Source organism: Astyanax mexicanus, chromosome 24 (assembly GCF_023375975.1).
Source record: "Astyanax mexicanus isolate ESR-SI-001 chromosome 24, AstMex3_surface, whole genome shotgun sequence".
NCBI classification, from domain to species: Eukaryota; Metazoa; Chordata; class Actinopteri; order Characiformes; family Acestrorhamphidae; genus Astyanax; species Astyanax mexicanus.
Genome location: NC_064431.1, coordinates 30,225,136 through 30,244,178, shown reverse-complemented (window position 1 = coordinate 30,244,178; position 19,043 = coordinate 30,225,136). Strand labels below are relative to the sequence as shown.

The 19,043-nt window shown below is 34.5% G+C and overlaps 1 protein-coding gene across 1 annotated transcript; it reads right to left on the bottom strand.

The window, feature by feature from the left end:
* Positions 1 to 3,447: 3,447 nt before the first annotated feature.
* Positions 3,448 to 12,641, bottom strand: card19 (caspase recruitment domain family, member 19). Its single transcript, XM_007254559.4, has 6 exons — positions 12,548 to 12,641; positions 11,371 to 11,510; positions 10,248 to 10,407; positions 8,751 to 8,816; positions 8,558 to 8,623; positions 3,448 to 7,924 (listed from the first exon to the last, which is right to left on the bottom strand). Exons 1-6 carry the CDS (start codon positions 12,600 to 12,602, stop codon positions 7,830 to 7,832), a joined length of 582 nt encoding a protein of 193 aa, XP_007254621.3. The 5' UTR covers positions 12,603 to 12,641; the 3' UTR covers positions 3,448 to 7,829.
* Positions 12,642 to 19,043: the final 6,402 nt, after the last annotated feature.

Genomic DNA, 19,043 nt, shown 5'->3' with positions numbered 1-19,043 from the left:
TTTGAACGGCCAGATCAGGATTTGACTGAAGGAAAAAAGACAGCAAAAAAGAACAGAAAATGGCTCTAAGAGACAGGAAAATGGACAGCAGCAATATATTTAGACTGATATTTCTGTTTCAGTAAAAAAAAAAACTTACCGTGGCTGAATAACATGTCCTTTTTCAGCGAGGCTCCAGCTGGGATTAAAGGGAAACTTAACGTGAAGCACTGCTCTGTGCCACTTACAAATCACAAATAATTCAAACAAATATCTAGAAATGGGTCCCATTTAAAAGATTGTGTAAACAGCACATGCATAAAGCTCCTCCCCTTTCCAATCTAACATCCTAAAAGTCCCCTTAACTTCTCTTACCTATCATAAAGAGCTTTCGCAATTCCTCACCTCCTCTCTTTAACTCTCTCGCCTCCTTGACACTACTATAGGATAGCGGGACTGGCTTTCTACGACAAGCTGAAGCTGTGTTTCTATCCTCTCATCTTTCTCTTCCCAAAATAGCCATAAACTGATAGCCTGTTTTGAACAACAGACCTCCTGTCACTCCATCACAGTCTGCCATGACTACCCACCGGGTTTCATTCCTGTCGGTTGATTCCTTCTGGGTGCAAATGTTTTTTTGACGATGAGTGAATTTCTTTATGTCTGTATATAAAAGTATTATTTTAGATTATCCACCTCACTGAGAGCTTCCAACCTGCAGATTTTATTCTCTCAGGCTCTAGATATTATATTATTTTTACAGATCTGGAATGTATTAGGTGGTTCATGGATTTGAGTTGTAAATATGTATGTATATCCGACTCATACTTTTAGATCAAGTTATTTTTACGAACTACGACAGTAGCAAACCAAAGTGTGTGTGTGTGTGTGTGTTTTGTGTGTGTGAAAAGAAGACAGTCTGGGATAATTTGCTCCAGTAAATGAAGGAAGGGTCAAGATAGTATATTTTAATCAGGCAGTTTTATCATAAAACAAGAGAAAACGTCTAGAGAGGAGCATACCAAAATGAATGGGTTCATATGGAGCAACTGAGCAAAACCATAGTTAATAAATGTTTTTGTGTATTTTTATACTGAAATATGTTATAATTTCCACATACAGAACTATATCAAATGGTTTAGCACTGAAGACATACCTTTTAAAGCTTTTAAACTCCAATTATAAGACTTTTAAACTCAGTTCTCTGGCTATAACTATAGCATCAGCTCATCACCCAGTCAGCTCACAGTAGCAGTAATGCTAGCCAATCTGTTTTTCTGTACAGTACCAGTCTAAAGTTTGGCCGTGCCTTAAATCCAGTAGTGTTTTTAACACACAAACACACACACACACACACACATCATTATTTATATGCACCTACACCTAAATTTCAGTGATTTTTCTTTATTTTAAAATGTTCTGTATTGCAGATTCATACTTAAGTCATCCAAACTATGAAGAAAAACATATGGAATAATTTAGTGAACAAAAAGTGTTAAACAAACCAGAATATGTTTTATATTTTACATTTTCCAAAATAGCTCCTCTTGCATAGATGACAGTTTTTCTCAGTGAGCTTTATGAGGTAGAATCACCTGGAATTCAGGATTTCAGTTAACAGCTGTGCTGAACTCGTCAAGAGTTAATTACTTGAATTTCTTGTCTCTTAATGTAAAGTTTGAGAGCATCAGTTAAAGTAAAGTAGTGTAGAGGTAGAGTTACAGGTAGACAGTGAATAGTGAATATTTGAGTAATGTTCTAATCCAGATTATAAGAAGCAAAAACTACTCAACTAAATAAAATAGTCAATCTGAAAGTCAATTTTCAGAACTTATAAGAAAATATCTTTAAGGCCGTCGCAAAAAAGAACTGTCAGAAATGTTGATGTTGATGATGATGAAACTGGCACTCATCAGGACTGGCCCAGGAAAGGAAGAGTAAGAGTTTCCTCTGTTGTACAGGATAAATTCATCAGTGTTACCAGCCTCAGAAACTGCTTAAGTTAACAGCTCCTCAGATAAGAGCACCTTAAAGCTTCTTCACAGAGTATTTTAGTTTGTTTAACACTGTTTTTAAGTTACTACATGATTCCTTATGTGTTCCTTCATAGTCTGATAGATCACTTCACTATTCAATTACTATGTAGGAAATAATTGAGAAAGTGTGTCCAAACATTTTACTGGTACTGTATAGGCAAAATACTTATTACTACTTCACACATTTAATAGATATGCAGGGAAGTGTTTTTTTACTACTTTTAATTTTAGTTTTTATTCCTTTTGCTCCATTCACCCTATTCATTATGGACTCACTCGCTGACTCCCTCTAGTGGTTCTCTGATATAATGGGGGAGATTGGAGGAAGTGCTCAGGCTCTCCATAAACTGGCTCTGGTTGCACCGTGTCTGCAAAGTCAATGGGCTGTAATACTTGAGTTACAGCGCCACCTACTGGTAAATATCTTTATTACATATGGGGGGAAATCCTTCTGCCTTTATTTAAGCCCTTCCAACGAAAAACCCTGAACAAAAAATTAAGAAAAGAACAAAAATCAGTTATTTTCTGTTTTTTATCATTATTATTATTTTATTCAAATTTCAGACTTTTATCTCTTCATTCATGAAGACACTGCTATAACTTATTTCTCACCAAAGAAACACATTCTTCATATATGGTTATTTATTGGAAGGGCTGATTTTTATTATTATCATTATTATTATTGATATGACTGCTTTTTTATACTATCAAATGTAAATGTTTGACTTTTTTTAAATGTTTGTTTTTTCATGTAAGTTATTATTATTATTGTTATTATTGTGGACCAAAACAATAAAACGCTCTTTAATAGTAATGTTTAATAGTTCTGTTGTAATTTGCTGTATTTTTTTCTGTTTACAAAAATTATATCTTGATTATTTTAAAATTTTTATACTTTTCTTTATTCATCGTTACAAGCTATATACAAGCTATAATATATAAGGCACCAATACGCTAGCATGTAGCAAGTTGCTCCCCTAAAAACAGTGTAACCTTGATTCTTTGGACTGTTTTTTTAAGGTTTAGGTGTTTGAAATGCTAATATTAATATTAATTAATAATAAAAAACTGAGGCTATGCTGCCTTTACATACAATTTAAAAAATCATAAAAGGAAAATGTCCCAACCTTCTGTCAGAGCTCCTTAAATTCAACTAATGAAGTCTGGAGCTACTTTGAGTTTGTTAATGGTGTAAAAATAGTGATTTCTTTGCACGGGTAATTCTATGCCCCCATCACTAGTATTGTAAGCCTGTTGGGAGCATCGGCTAAAAGTGCTGTATTTGGGAAATCTGGAGAAGAAAGGAGGTAGACTATTCAGTAAAAATGTGTACTCATTATCATGTTTCATTACAAACCAAGTCCAATTCACACTGAAGTTCTCCTTTAAATATGATAAAGAAAAGAGAAAACACTCAAGAAATACAAAAGCATGTACTTAAGCAACAAATTTATTGTTTATTGTTGTAAAAACTGCACCTAAAAGCTGTGATTCCGCACATAGCAAGTTCAATATATCAGTTCCAGATTGAGATTAGAGTTATTTAATTTTTCAACAAACTCATCTCAGGCACTAAGGCACATTTATAAGCAATTTAGCCATATTTAGTCAATAATCCAAAAGCAAAGTTTAACCAAGAAAAATGTAATCAACATATTGCTGAAACTCTGAAACCAATAAATACAACACCAATACACAGCATTAGTGTTTACACCCAGACCTCAATAAAAAATGACTTGGTTTAAAGTCCTACATTCAAAAGATGCGGCTAATAATGCAAAATAAGCTAACTGAGAGATTAGCACGCTGCACACTACATATCGTCACTTTTCACTTTTTGATGATTTTTAGTTCACTTCATAATTTAAATAAATAAACTGTTCCTTATACTGTGTCAAAATTACTTGGTGAATGGACCAATACAAAATCTATAAAAGTACCTGAAATAAACACTTTTTACATTGACTTCAATTTAAAGTTGACCATATTTTTTTGCACTATAAAACTTGCACTTAAAATCCTTTAATTTTCCCAAAAATTGTCAGTGCAGTTTATAATCCGGTGCTCCTTATGTATGAATTCTACCAGTCAGGTATTAAGGAGCAGTAAAGCCACTGGAGTCTGGAGCAGCATTAGCATTAGCTGCTAACCGCAGCGCTAGCTCTTTCACCGCTCGAGGCGAGTATATCAGACTGTAGCCTGCGTGTTTACTGTGGTAAAACAAGCTATGTGGGACGAACCGCTAGCTGATAGCACCCTGGGTTACCGGAACACTCAGGGTTCCTCAGTCTAGCGCTATTAGCCAGCGCTTACAACTCACTAGCACTGCGGTTAGCGGCTAATGCTAATGCTGCTGCACCTAGCCTTAGTGCTTAAGGTGAAAAATTAACTCTTCCATGTTTAAGACCAATTATTACCACAGGTTTTAGGTTTTAGAGCATGTTTACAGATTTAGCATTTATTTTTTAGCTTTTAGCATTTAGCATTCAGTAGAGCTAGGTTTAAACAAAGAACCTTCTACTGATAGATTCCCACAAATTTAAATGCTTTTCAACTTACAACTATATATGTACATTAATTTTAGCAAAGACTGTGTGCAAATCTTAATAAACGTCCCTATAAATGAACAGAACAAAAATATATAAGGCCTCAATATGCTAGCATGTAGCACCCAAGTTGTTCCATTATAAACAGTATAACCTTGATTCTTTGGACTGTTTCTTAAGGTGTAGATGTTTGAAATGGTAACATTATTATTAAATTTAAAAAAACGGTGAAAATCTGAGATATAGGCACAGATTTAAGGCAGCCTGGGTTTGCTATGCTAATGTAGCGTCATAAACTGAGATGCATAGATAGGAGGAACGTCTCTAAGCATTTATATCTAAGGTTTGTCACAATGATTACTTTATTTATTTGACTTATAGTGTACTATATGGATATATTAATCATAAGCCAAAACAATAAACTCTTCCTAAATCCCATAATTAAATATACTTATACAAATGCTGCTTCATGTGCTTGTTGTTTTATATATATAAAATATAAAATTTCCTTATACGTTTTGGAGTCCAGCAGAGCCACAGCTAGGCCTGTCAACATAATTATTTTGCTTTAATTTTATCGATTTATGGTACAATATATAGATATAACAGCTCAAATATTTTTGCAGGCCTTAATATTGGAGGAAAGTGCATTAGTTTACTTAATGGGCCGGTATGTTTACTTTGTTTTAAATGATTAAACTATTTAAATTGTATTTTTTAACATGCTTTATATTAAAATGTCCAATGTCTGAATATCCTTAATAATATGTTTAATTATATATTTTAAAATAAAGTATTATTATGTTATTGTATCAGCATTATATCAATAGAATAAAATAGTGTTTAAAAATAGTTCTTAAAAAGCCAACAATATTGTTAATTACAATTATTTCTGGGACAATATATATATATATATATATTAAAAAGAGACATTAAGATCATCCATGGTGAACCACAGACTCATCAGCTGCCACAATAAAGTGTTACAAAACCCCAGAATTAAATATGTTTAAACAAATTACAGTTTCTAGTGATTGCCGTCTTGTATGCAAATCTACTGTTATATAAAAAAACCTCTCCAAACACTGGTGGAGGAAAAGAAGTAGAGTACTGCAAGATGATTAATAAGCTAGAAAGCTATTCAAAACTTGGTTTTCCTCTTTACTGTTTCTGATTTCCTGTTATTTCCAAACTTATATTTAAAATATATATTTTTTTAATTTTATTTCTGTCCACTTGTACTTGTACAAAACTACAGTGGCACTACAGAAACTTCCTAGCTAGCTTAGTGTTAGTATGTTAGTATGCTAACTGTATAACAGGTAAGTTATATATAAAAAATATGTGTTTTGTATGGAGTGATCAGTGTAATCAACATTATTTCCTAGACTTATTTTTTTATATAAATATCAAAAATATACAGCTCTAGAAATAATAAGATATCACTTCAGTTTCTGAATCAGTTTCTCTGATTTTGCTGTTTATAGGTTTATGTTTGAGTAAAATGAACATTGTTGTTTTATTCTCTAAACTACAGACAACATTTCTCCCAAATTCCAAATAAATTATTGTCATTTAGAGCATTTATATACAGAAAATTAGAAATGGCTGAAATAACAAAAAATATGCAAATCATATACATAAACTGTAAGAGTTCAGAAATCAATATTTGGTGGAATAACCCTGTTTTTTAATCACAGTTTTCATGCATCTTGGCATCATGTTCTCCTCCACCAGTCTTACACACTGCTTTTGGATAACTTTATGCTGCTTTACTCCTGGTGCAAAAATTCAAGCAGTTCAGTTTGGTAGTTTGATGGCTTGTGATCATCCATCTTCCTCTTGATTATATTCCAGAGGTTTTCAATTTGGTAAATTCAAAGAAACTCATCATTTTTAAGTGGTCTCTTATTTTTTTCCAGAGCTGTATATTCCATGTCAGTATTCAGAGTGGGCTGTAGCACAATACACATTAATATGTCAAAAAGCACAGGACAACAGTAGGTAAATCGTGTCTGTTGTGAGGTTGTGAGGTGTTATCTTGTAAGTGAAGCTGAACACTGGCCAATGTGCTCATGGCAAGGCAATGTACCAGACGGATGGGACAGAGAAGGCACGGGTTAAGGCAAAAATCATGGGACACGATACTAGTGGAGTATGTTGTTGTGTGTTAGCGCTATTATGCTTAAATTACACTACAATATACATTTATGAGCATATTGTAGCTTATTGACAGTAGATAAAATCCCTGATTAACTAAATTATATTTAATTTATAAAGTGAATCTGGCACTACTGGTGTATTTTGACTATTTAAACATAAAAAAAAATTGTAGAAATATTCTAAAGTCATCAATGGCCAAGTTCAGAACTCAGAAATATATCCATCTCATATATCTGGTAAAAAAAAAGCATTATGATTAGATCAACAGTAGGTAAATCGTGTCTGTTGTGAGGTGTTATCTTGTAAGTGAAGCTGAACAATGGCCAATGTGCTCATGGCAAGGCAAAGTACCAGACTGATGGGACAGGGAAGGCATGGGTAATGGCAAAAATCATGGGACACGATACTAGTAGATTATGTTGTTGTATGTTAGTGCTATTATGTATTGTGGATTATTGACAGTAGATAAAATCCCTGATTAACTAAATTCCATTTAATTTATAAAGTGAATCTGGCACTACTGATGTATTTTGACTATTTAAACATAAAAAAAATATTGTAGAAATATTGTAAAGTCATCAATGGCCAAATTCAAAACTCTGAAATCTCATAAATCTGGTAAAAAAAAAACAATATGATTAGTTTGATCAACCTAAATATTATATATAATGTATATATAATATCATTATTATTACAGGACTAATACAAGGTAGCCCATCCTTATATTCCTCATATAGACAATATATTAATATTAGCTATACTACTCATAATAACAGTTATAAGTAACACACATGCCTCTACTGTTAAGGACACTTAAAACATTTCTTCTTCTGAGATTCAGATTCCTGATCTAGGATCAGTTTTATCTTTTTAAAACTCATCTCAGATCATCTGGACAGTAAAGCAGCTGGACCCTCTGCAGGCCATCATATAGGATATAGAAGCTTTAAAAATGGCAGCGGCTGCATTATTTACAGTTATAGTTTCAGTATGTACAGATGCTGATGTTCTGAGGCACTTAAACCCGGGCTGGGGATCTGCAGCTTTCCCATAGAGGATGCTGCACGGTAACCCATGGCAACACCGTCTCAGCGCCGCGTCCATCCTATGTGTACCAGATGAGAACTTCTTTAACCCGCCTCCCGATCCCGAGAGCAGCCAGACCCAGAGCACTGCAGGATCCGGACGCTCCCTTAAAGTCTGAAAACACACACAAACACACACACACATTATTAACAAATTATTAAATTATATAATCAAGAGGAAGATTATATAACTGAACTGCTTGAATTTTTGCACCAGGAGTAAAGCAGCATAAAGTTATCCAAAAGCAGTGTGTAAGACTGGTGGAGGAAAACATGATGCCAAGATGCATGAAAAAAATTGTAATAAAAAAAAAACAGGGTTATTCCACCAAATATTGATTTCTAAACTCTTAAAACTTTATTAACATATCAATTTGAGGTCTGAAAGGTCTGCATCTTTTTTGTTATTTCAGTCATTTCTTATTTTCTGTAAATAAATGCTCTAAATGACAATATTTTTATTTGGAATTAGGGAGAAATGTTGTCTGTAGTTTATAGAATAAAACAACAATGTTCATTTTACTCAAACACAAACCTATAAATAGCAAAATCCGTTAAACATTTTTAAGTTACTACATGATTCCTTATTTGTTCCCTCATAGAAGGAAGTGTTGGAAAGATAAAGGTTACCAAAAACAATAAACACACACACATTAATTTCACACTTAAAACCTTTTTATGATGAAAGGCATCATAAAAAGGTTGTTTTTTATGTTTATAGATGTAAATGCAGCTGATTGGCTCTTACCCCTGTGGTAATATAATAAAGCTGCTCCTACAACAGCAGTGAAGCAGCTCAGAAAGAATAACGGGCCTGGAAGAAAGGAGAGAAAGTGAAAGAGAGAGAGAGAGACAGAGAGAGAGATGAAGATCATCACAATTTAGAAACACACGCATCTCTCAAACTATGAGTGTAAAATGTGTGTATGTGTGCTTCATACCCTGATCATTCAGCACAAATCTATCTGTTGGGACGACAACTGGACCCGGCAATGGACCAAAAGAGTCTGAGGAAAAAATACAATAAATATAAAAATCACCCAAAACCAGAGTTTGTTATTCAGATATATTCAATTTTAGGGAGCCTCAGTGTCTATGTTACCTTCTGGCTCTCTCCCTTTTGTTAGGCTGTTTTATTTAGATCTGCCGGAGTCATTAGATAATCACAGACCTATAATGTTTTATACTCTCTGTTTTACATAAATCCAGTTGAAACTAATTCCTTCTCTCTGTAGTTCTGTTTTTTTTTTATCTATCTCTTCCACATGTATGGAGATGCCCTGTTCCTGATTTTGCCCAGCCTGGCTCTCCACTGCCCGCTGTGTCATAAATTAGAACCTGTTACATTAGCTTTAGCTTTAGCTCACATTATCTCTTTGTATTGCTGTTTTGTTCTGTTATTTGTTTGTTATTTGATTGTACTGAGCAGGTCGACCTGAGGTTTCTTCCTTGTAATGTAAGGAAGATTTTCCTTGCCACTGTGTCACACAATAATTGGCATCTCTGTGGTGCTGCTCATACAGAGGCGTGGACCTGTTTTTCTCTGTAAAGCTGCTTTGTGACAACTTTGGTTGTAAAATTGAATCGAAATGAATTAAATTAAATTAAAGATGTATTTTAATACAGCGATATGCGCCTTATAATCCGGTGCGCCTTATGCATGAAAATAGGCCAGAAATTAGATCAGAAAATAGACGTTCACTATTGAAAGTGCACCTTATAATCCAGTGTGCCTTATGTATAAATTCTACCAATCTGGTATTAAGAAGCAGTAAAGCCACTATGCTGAAGTACAGCATTGGACAGGGTGAGTTTTTAGTAAAGTTTCCCCAGCACTAAGGCTGGATGCAGCAGCATTACCCATTAGCCACTAGCTCTTTCTCCATTTAGAGGTAAGTATACTTGAATATAGTCTGCTCATTTGCTGTTTGCTATGAAAATAGACGTTCAGTGATAGTGCGCCTTATAGTCTGAAAAATATGCCTTTTTACACTATATTTAGTGCTGTAAATCAGGACCAGTTTGCCTTTTAGACTAAGCTAGACTTTTAGTACTTCACTATTGTAAGTCGCTTTGGACAAAAGCGTCTGCCAAATGTAATGTAATGTAATGTAATGATATATTAGCTACCACTGTAAAGGTTGTGATTATACATTACTGAGTTATTCTAATTAATAACTATATATTTATTTTGAATGATTGAATAATTTGTTTAAAAGATGGCAATGGGGTGGGTTGGGCAGAACACTGTTCTACTGGCTGGTCGCCCGCGGGAAGAAGCTATTTCGGAACCGGCTGGTTCTGGTCTTTGATATACTGTATATCCTGAGGAATAAACTGAGAAATATACTGCTAAGAGAGTATATTTGTTTTATACTGTAGTAATCTACCGAAAGTTGTTTTATACTGTATGATTAGGTATTTATGGAGGGACTAACCTCTGCGGCGGCGGAGGCGAGTGGGCAGGCTGAAGTACAGCTCCTCGGCGTGCAGGTGCAGAGCGCGGTAAAACTCCCTGCACGCCTCCTCACCTTTCTCCTGCAGGTACGCCAGCAGCTCCGCCAGACGCACACAGGTGGGCACGTCCAGATCCCGGAACTGCACCGGAAAATATAAAGTAAAAAAAAAAAAACAGCAACAAAAAGTGTGAAGAATATTCACTTTCATCACTCTGAAGGTAGAAGTATACTGTAGATACTAGGGTTTAAAATAGTTAAAAGTTATAAAAGCTTTTTACTCTTAAAGTGAAAGTGTTTAAAAAAAGTACTGGTTTCAAAACTACTTAAAGTATAAAAGTAAGAGTAATGTAAGTGGAAAAAAAATAAGGCCATTAAGAACACATGCTTAGGCCACACCCACAGAGTCCTATAGTGCACTAGCCACCCCACCCCCCCCCCCCCAAAAACACATTTTTCTAAAACCCATTATGACTATAATGTTAAAATATTAAAATGTTAATGTTAACAATATCATTTGGAATGCAAATAATATTAAGCTCCCTAGTGTTTCAGCTGCATATATGCTTATTAAAAATGAATGTATTTTAGTAGAATGTAAATATTTTAAAGAAGCTTAGTTGGAGTGTAGGTGTGATGGATCACAGTATAAACCAATAGGGAGTCGGAATGGTATATGTTTATACTTCTCTACATCCAATCACAATCAGATTCACTCTATCTTGATGTAGATGTAGATGTAAATGTGTCTTCTGGATTGAGAGTCTGTCCAAAACCCAAAAATATCCAGCTGAGAGCTGCTCTGTTGCTCTGTGGTCAGAAAACCACCACTAATGAAGGACTAGTAGAGCAGCGGTTCTCAAACCAGTTCTGAGGGGCCACTGGGCTTCACTGGGCTTCACTGGTCTACAGTCTACAGTAACTATACACCAGTAAGGCGGAGCCACCAGGCAGGGTAACTGAGTGAAGTGGTTTCTGCACATTAAGCATGTAAAGGAACCTCCCTCAGCAGGTATTCTGGATCTGGTTCTCTGAAATGCCTCAGGCCGTGAGGACAGCGTGTTCACACCTGCAGTAAAGCTTCTCCTCTGATCTGAATTCTTACCCTGGTGGCCTCCTTATCGGTGAGGATCTGCGGGTAGATCCGGTTCAGCTGCAGGATGAGTTTATCCACTAGCTCCGTATCCAGACGACGGTCAGACTTCAGGAACCAGCTGTCCACCCGTAACTGCTCATGGAAGCTCTCTGACGTTCAGAACCAAACATACAATCAATCAATCAATCAACCAAACTTTATTTAAACTCGGAGTACACTGAGGGTGGCCCTCATTTACAATGTAGCATTTAAATAAGATATATAAAATATTTTAAAATAAGAGATAAAACTAATAAGATAAAAAATATAAAAACTTGTTTTCTTTGCATTATTTGTGGTCTGAAAGCTCTGCATCTTTTTTGTTATTTCAGCCATTTCTCATTTTCTGCTAATAAATGCTCTAAATAACAATATTTTTATTTGTAATTTGGGAGAAATGTTGTCTGTAGTTTATAGAATAAAACAACAATGTTCATTTTACTCAAACATAAACCTATAAATAGCAAAATCAGAGAAACTGATTCAGAAACTGAAGTGATATCTTATTTTTTTTCCAGAGCTGTACATACAGTATTATCTTATAGTAAGTTGCAGCGCTGTAATGCTACAGTTTGGGCAGTAGTGGCCGCTGTAAGCACAGAAATCATCCAAGCAAAATTTGTATATGGATCAAACTGGATTTAAGTGCGACTTTTCTGTTCATATATGATATAAACTATTATTTATATCATATTCTGCACACAGGCAGGTTAATATGAAGTCTAAATCATGCAGACAATTGTTTTATAACAGTGAAGAAGCAGAGCTGTGGGTGAGTGACGTTAAAAAGTTGGGAAAACTAACGTGTTGACAGTCTGCGGTTTTACTCAACCAAGATACTCAATACAAAAACCATACAGAACTGAACCATAACTGCGAGTATCAAACCCACACCTGTATAAACGCTTATAAACTATAACAAACGCTTATAAACGTTCATAAATAACTCAATGACACGTTAAAGGTACAGATCTCGCCCCGGATCAGCAGTTTTAAACACTTTCTGCTGTTAAATCCAGTAAAATCCTCTTTTCTCTGCAGCTGCAGCCGGTAAAACCCGCTGATTCCCCGCAGTATCATTATTATATTACTGTATTTCTGTTTATTCAGTAAAGGTTAAATGAAAGAGCTCCAGTTCAGAACTAACCTCCCATGTTGGATCCTCGTCCTGCCCTTTGTTTAGACACGTCGGCCACGCCCATCCAAAGAGGGCGGGGCCGGAGATTGACAGACAGGAAAGAACAGGAGCTCGAGGAAACATCAGAGAGTCTGTAGAGAGGAGAATAGCCACTTCAGAAGGTATTTAGTGTTGCTCTAAATCTTTCGAGTTTTTAAATGTTTGATCATTTTTATACAGATTTTTTTTACTAATTTCCTAAAAACAGAACAATATCAGTATTTCAGACATATTTTTAAAATGATGTATTTTATTTTATTTAAAATCTGTATTTATTTTTTTTAACCCTCTATGGCATAGTGTTGCCCTCAGGCAACAAGGCATTTTTTATTACACTTTCACTCAAAAAGCCTATTTTATTTGTTTTGTATTCATTTACTTCCTAAAACAGCGATTTTTAATTTCTCAATTGTCTCTGGATTAAAGAGTTAGATAACTCTAAGGCACTCATGTTAAAGTTTTTCAGTGATCTAGGAACAGGCACCCACAAGACAAGCTCCTAAAAAGTGGGCTGATTTTGTTTCTTAACAAATCTAAATATTTGTTTGTTTGTTTTGCACAAAATATTCTGCACTTAATTTTGTGGGAGATTTTTTGATAATCTGTGGCATGAATTTTAGTTGAAGGAAAAAAATAAGCAATGCTTTAAAACAGAACTGACTAAATGATCTTTTAAACAAGGATTTCTAGTCCTAGAATGAACGGAAATCAAGCAAGAAAGCAAGCAAGAACAATATAAATAAATAAATAAATAAAGAAATAAATAAAAGAGAAAGTAAAAGAGAAAGAAAGAAATAAAGAAATAATAAAGCAAAAAAGAAAAAAGAAAGTAAAAAAGAAAAAAAGAAATAATACAGCAAGAAAGAAAAAAGAAAGAAAGAAAGCACGCAAGAAAGAACAAAAGAAAGAAAGCAAGAACAGTAGAAAAAAGATAAAGAAAGAAAGAAAGAAAGAAAGAAAGAAAGCAAGAGAGAAAGAAAGCAATATAAAAAGCAAGAAAGAAAGAAAGAAAGAAATAAGTAGGTAAGTCAGTCAATGACTGACTGGGATAACAATCTAAAAACCCTGTTTAAAAATAGTAACTAACTACATATTCAGTATATTATAAATGAATATAACTTTAGAAAATAGTATAAAATATTTCACTAAAAATAAAAGAAAACTTACCCGTACATTTCCATGTTTATACAACAAACGACATTACACTGTTGGTGAGCAGAGCATTACAAAATAACAAATATTAAACATTTAAAAACTCTGATTTTGTTTAATTGCTTCATAGCAACTTATTCATTTTAGTCTCACTCGGCAACGCCTTCTAGTGGTCAAAGAAACCCAGAACCCATTCTCCAGTGGGTCTTCTCCTTTGTAAAAGCTCTTTGGTAAACATAGCCACACCCCCTGATATGTCTCAGTATCACGTGACTGCAACGCATTACAGAGGCGGCAGAGGGCGCCAGAAACACAGCGAGCAAAAATGAATGGGAATGAATGGATCTTATAAGGGAATAATAAAGTAACTGCTATCATATACATTATAAAATAGCGTGAATTATGCATTTTAATGTATAATTTGAATGGTTTTACATCAATATTTAAAAAGATGTCAGCACTGTAGGCTATACACTTCTGTGTACTGAGCAAAAGAAGCTTAATAAACCATAAATCGATTATATTAGTATACAGTAAATATCATATTTGATATGTGTATAAGTAAATAGTTAGAGTATTAGAGTGTCTTGTCCCTTATTTAATAACCATTTTAAGCTAATCGTGAATTTTGTGTATGTGTACTGAATTTAACCCTCATTTAAGTGATCTGTATGTGCCTTTGACTCTGTATGCATATTAATGAGTATGGGTAAAATGACATGATGCAGGGAATATAAATCAGTGAATCTCAACTAAAATTAATTTGATACTATACTATATCAATCAATCATTCAATCAATAAATCAACCGTCATTTTTAATGCAGCCGAGCATTTACAACTTAAAAAGACTTAAAAATAAATTTTAATTACAATATTCTATATACTGGTTCATATTTGATTTTAATATTCTTGTTGGAACAGAGTATTGATGTTTAGTTAGTGGGCTGTACCTTAATAATAATATTTTTTTAAATAATTTTAAGGTAAATAATACATTAATTAACTAATACTAATAAAAAATGTCTAAATATGGTTAAAATATATATATATATATATATATATATATATATATATATAAACAAATCATAAAAAGATAAAACATAAAAACAAACTAAAATATCTAATAATAAACACAGTACATTATCTAGTCTGCTTTTGAAAACTTCAGTTTCTATATCAGTTTTTCTGATTTTGCTATTTATAGGTTTATATTTGAGTAAAATTAACATCTCCTCCACCAGTCTTACACACTGCTTTTGGATAACTTTATGCTGCTTTACTCCTGGTGCAAAAATTCAAGCAGTTCAGTTTGGTGGTTTGATGGTTTGTGATCATCCATCTTCCTCTTGAATATATTCCAGAGGATTTTAATTTGGTAAATAAACACAAACACATTTTCTTTCAGTCTGGTTTATTTTGCCTTATAAGAACCGTAACACTGTTGCTATGGTTCCTCTGACAATCAGCCTCTCAAACTCCTCTTAAAATTTACCACAGAAATGAGCGACACGTCTCTTTACTGTTCATTAAAAAACCTCCAGCTTCTCAACCAGTAATAAAAAAGCATCAGACTGCTGAACACAGACCAGTCCATCATTCAAGTACACAGAAAACAACAGCAAGACATCATACAGCCTAACATACATCATACAGCTCAACATACACACATACTGTATATATACACACACACTCACAACAGTCTAACATTAGCTGACGTCGAGGGTTATGAATAAATATGATAGAACATAACATTATTTCATATGTTAAAAAATAAAAGCAGAAGCATCTGAAAAGAAGAAAGGATCTGAAAAAACATGATCTGATCATGAATTGGAAAATGCACTTTAATAATATTAATAATTATATTAACAATAGCTCATTTAAAAACTCCCAACATGTTGTCTCACTGTTCTGACCCGTGGGTTTAGTTGAAATAGAGTTTTTACTCATAAAGTTAGTAATAAAGTTACATAATGCTGGAAAAAAAACATTTAAAGGGAAATTTTACTAATTATTTTTTTCAAATCCTCTGTATAATAAAGTATCGGAGATGTAAAGAGTCATTCAGAGTGAGGGATGGTGTGAAATTATGGTTCATAGTAGAGAAACTAGTTGAATTGTTGATTTTTTCTTTACAGTGGTGGTGATTGAAAAGCAGGCGTGGCTTCGTAACTTGGTTATTCTCTACATCCTGGATATACATGACCACACCCATAACTAACCACTGACTTAAAAAGGGCTATTTGGGCGGTTTACTCTAATAGGTAAGAAAAAAACAACCTCACTCACCTTCAGTGTGTAGTCGTTTCCCCCAAATTCTCTTTATATAATGGTTAGCTCTCTGGTTTTAGTGTTGTAGGCTGTAAGAGCAAGCTTCTATTTTTGTGTTGCTAAATGTACAGCAGTACCAAATCTTGAATTACTGTAGGGTTATACTTCCTCTCGCTCACCATCAGTGTGTAGTCGTTCCCCCCAGTTTTTCTTTATATAATTGTTGGCTCTCTGGCTTTAGTGTGTTACTGTAGGATTATACTGTCAGTTTATTTGCTGGAAGTACAGCATTCAGATTATTAAGGTTAGTTTTACTACAGTTGAGACCCAAAATCTATGTTTAAGTAAGTGAGTAAACTCACTATATTGAAAAATGTGTCATTAATTATACCACAGTTTAATGTGATTGGCTGAGAGGTGTTCTATGAGTGACATTATCAGCTGGTAATGCACTGTAACCGAAGCTCTCCATGTACGTATTACTCCGCCACATACAGGTAACCTAGCAACGATGCAGCGCTTACAAACCAAACAGCGGAGCTACAAACAGAGCAGCAATGGAACTATTTTAACTGGCGGAGTGTTTATTTTATAACCAAACAGATCCTATTTTCTCTCCCATTTTAACTCAAAATCTTTCAATAAACAGCGACAATGGAACTGTGGTATAATCAGCAGAGCCAATATTACACCTTACAGTACAAACCTCAAGTGTATTATTGCTTAATTAGCAATCACATACCTATTAACCCCTAGCTAACTGTAGCACAGTTGTATTGGTATTACTTCAAATGTATCGGAGGAGGCATGCACTTGTCCACACTTATAATCCAGGTTCTGCCCGACCCATAAACTGTAATTATGAGCCCGAGCCCGATTTAAACCCCACATTATTTTAGTAAGTAGTTAAAACTGAGCTTTTTAAAAAACATTTTCGGGCTGTTTAAATGAGTAAAATCTGTTCAGAATGATGTTAATTAACATTGCATCACTGAAGAAGCATAGACCCATTATTTAAGAGCAATGTTTTTAAGAACACATACACACAGCGCTGCAAATTGAGTTTAGATTCTCTGCCCGATGCGGGTCAAGATTTCCCACCACTTTCCTGTTTTTTAATGCTATTTTTATCTTATATAGCGCTATGGCGTGATAATCACAATATAGAAAAAGAAACAAATTAAACTGTATCAAACTCCACTTGTCAGCTTTATGCACTTGACTTGCAGGACTGTGTGCATGTGTTCTTAATACACATTGTTCTTAAATAATGGGTCTATGCTTCTTCAGTGTTGCAATGTTAATTAACATCATTCTGAACAGATTTTACTCATTTAAACAGCCCGAAAAAGCTCAGTTTTAACTACTTACTAAATTAATGTGGGGTTTAAATCGGGCTCGGGCTCATGATTACAGTTTATGGGTCGCGTCGGCTCGGGCATATCCTGGATTATTGGGTCCGATCTAAGCTCTACTGTAAACATTGCAACTGATCGAGAGATTGGAAGGTTAACTGTCTCAGGTCGCTTATTTATTACCATTTGGTGCAAAAAAATTTCACCACTACTCTAAACAAATTTTCACTATATATGTATGTTTCTCTAAAACACTGGAATTCACACCAAATCCCACTCTGAATGACTTTCCATGTTTCCATCCCAACAGTTTACTCATACAGGAATCTAAAACACACAGTAAAATTCCCCTTTAATGAGTGGAGCTGAATCACAGCCACCAGTCATTACAGAGAATTAATACACTGTTATCCACCGCCGCCATCACCGTCAACACTGTGCTTATTTATACACACTGATTACAACAGACTGAACAAGTTTAATACTGAACAAAACGCAACACTCCACACTGCTGCTCTCCTCTTTACATTAGTTATCAGTTTATAAAAGGCACAAGTGGTCTTTAAATCCTCTAAAATTAAAATAAAGACTAAAAGTTAGTTTTTATTTGCGTTTCTTCAGCTTCGCTCAAAACCCAATCCTGACCTTCTCCAAATACTTGCTGAGATCTGGAGCGGAGAGAGAGGTGATCTCCTGTACTGAAGCCAGCGTTGCTGTGATCCACTCTGAAACATAGTCCAGCGTTTCCTGGAGCAACGAAATGTAGATTTCTTTCAGATTTACGACACAAAAAGCTTCAAAACTGTGTGAGAATCAACTTCTGCTTCTCTAATATTGGTAAAAACCAGACATACACGACTTTACTGAACCTGTAATTAAGAGTTTTCCCTGTGATTCTTTCAGAATATTGCAAAATAATAATAATCCATGACATAGTTAAAAAAAGAAAGGAAAAAAAAACAAATAATACAATACTTATATTATCTTTTTTTTTGTTAAATACGTAACATTGAAAGAAGAAGTGGTATACACTGAAATGTGCATGTCTTTATAAGTAAATGTGGAGAAATGTCAAAAATCAAAAGTGCAGTTAAACTAAAAGGGCCACATTTTATATTAACTTAACTGTCTGTAATAACTGTGTGATTAGAAATTAATAACCATGTAATAACAATGTGTAACTATACTGTAACTCTTGTAGATGGATTAGCACAGCTTGTTATTACAGCATGTTACTATAACATACGTAAAAACAGCTTACCGTATTTTTTGCACTATAAGGTGCACTTAAAATCCTTTCACTTTATATATATATATATAGATTTTCCAAGAAAGGTATTAAGAAACAGTAAAGCCACTCCACTGAAGTACAGAGTTATACAGGAGCTTTAGTGAAGTTTCTCCAGCACCAAGGCTGGAACGGTATTAGCATTAGCCGCTAACCACTATTTTCCCATTCAGAGGTGATTATTATCAAACTGTAGTCTGCTCTTATTCCTGGCTAGCACTGCTGGAGCAGCATTAGCATAACCTGTTACCCAAACTAGCTCTTTTGCTGTTAAGAGGTGAGTATTATCGGCCTGTAGTCTGCTGTTAACTCCGGCTAGCACTGCTGGAGCAGCATTAGCATTAGCCGCTAACCGAGCTAAGTGCTAGCTCTTTACCCATTCAGAGGCAAGTGCCTCAT

What these genes read in the sequence shown, in the direction of transcription:
- card19 (XM_007254559.4), bottom strand. Translation starts at nt 12,602, where the DNA reads ATGGGCGTGGCCGACGTGTCTAAACAAAGGGCAGGACGAGGATCCAAC. An exon ending in ACGAGGATCCAACATGGGAG is followed by an intron (nt 11,511 to 12,547) that starts GTTAGTTCTGAA and finishes TCTGAACGTCAG; the next exon opens with AGAGCTTCCATGAGCAGTTA. An exon ending in TTTATTATATTACCACAGGG is followed by an intron (nt 7,925 to 8,557) that starts GTAAGAGCCAAT and finishes GTGTGTTTTCAG; the next exon opens with ACTTTAAGGGAGCGTCCGGA.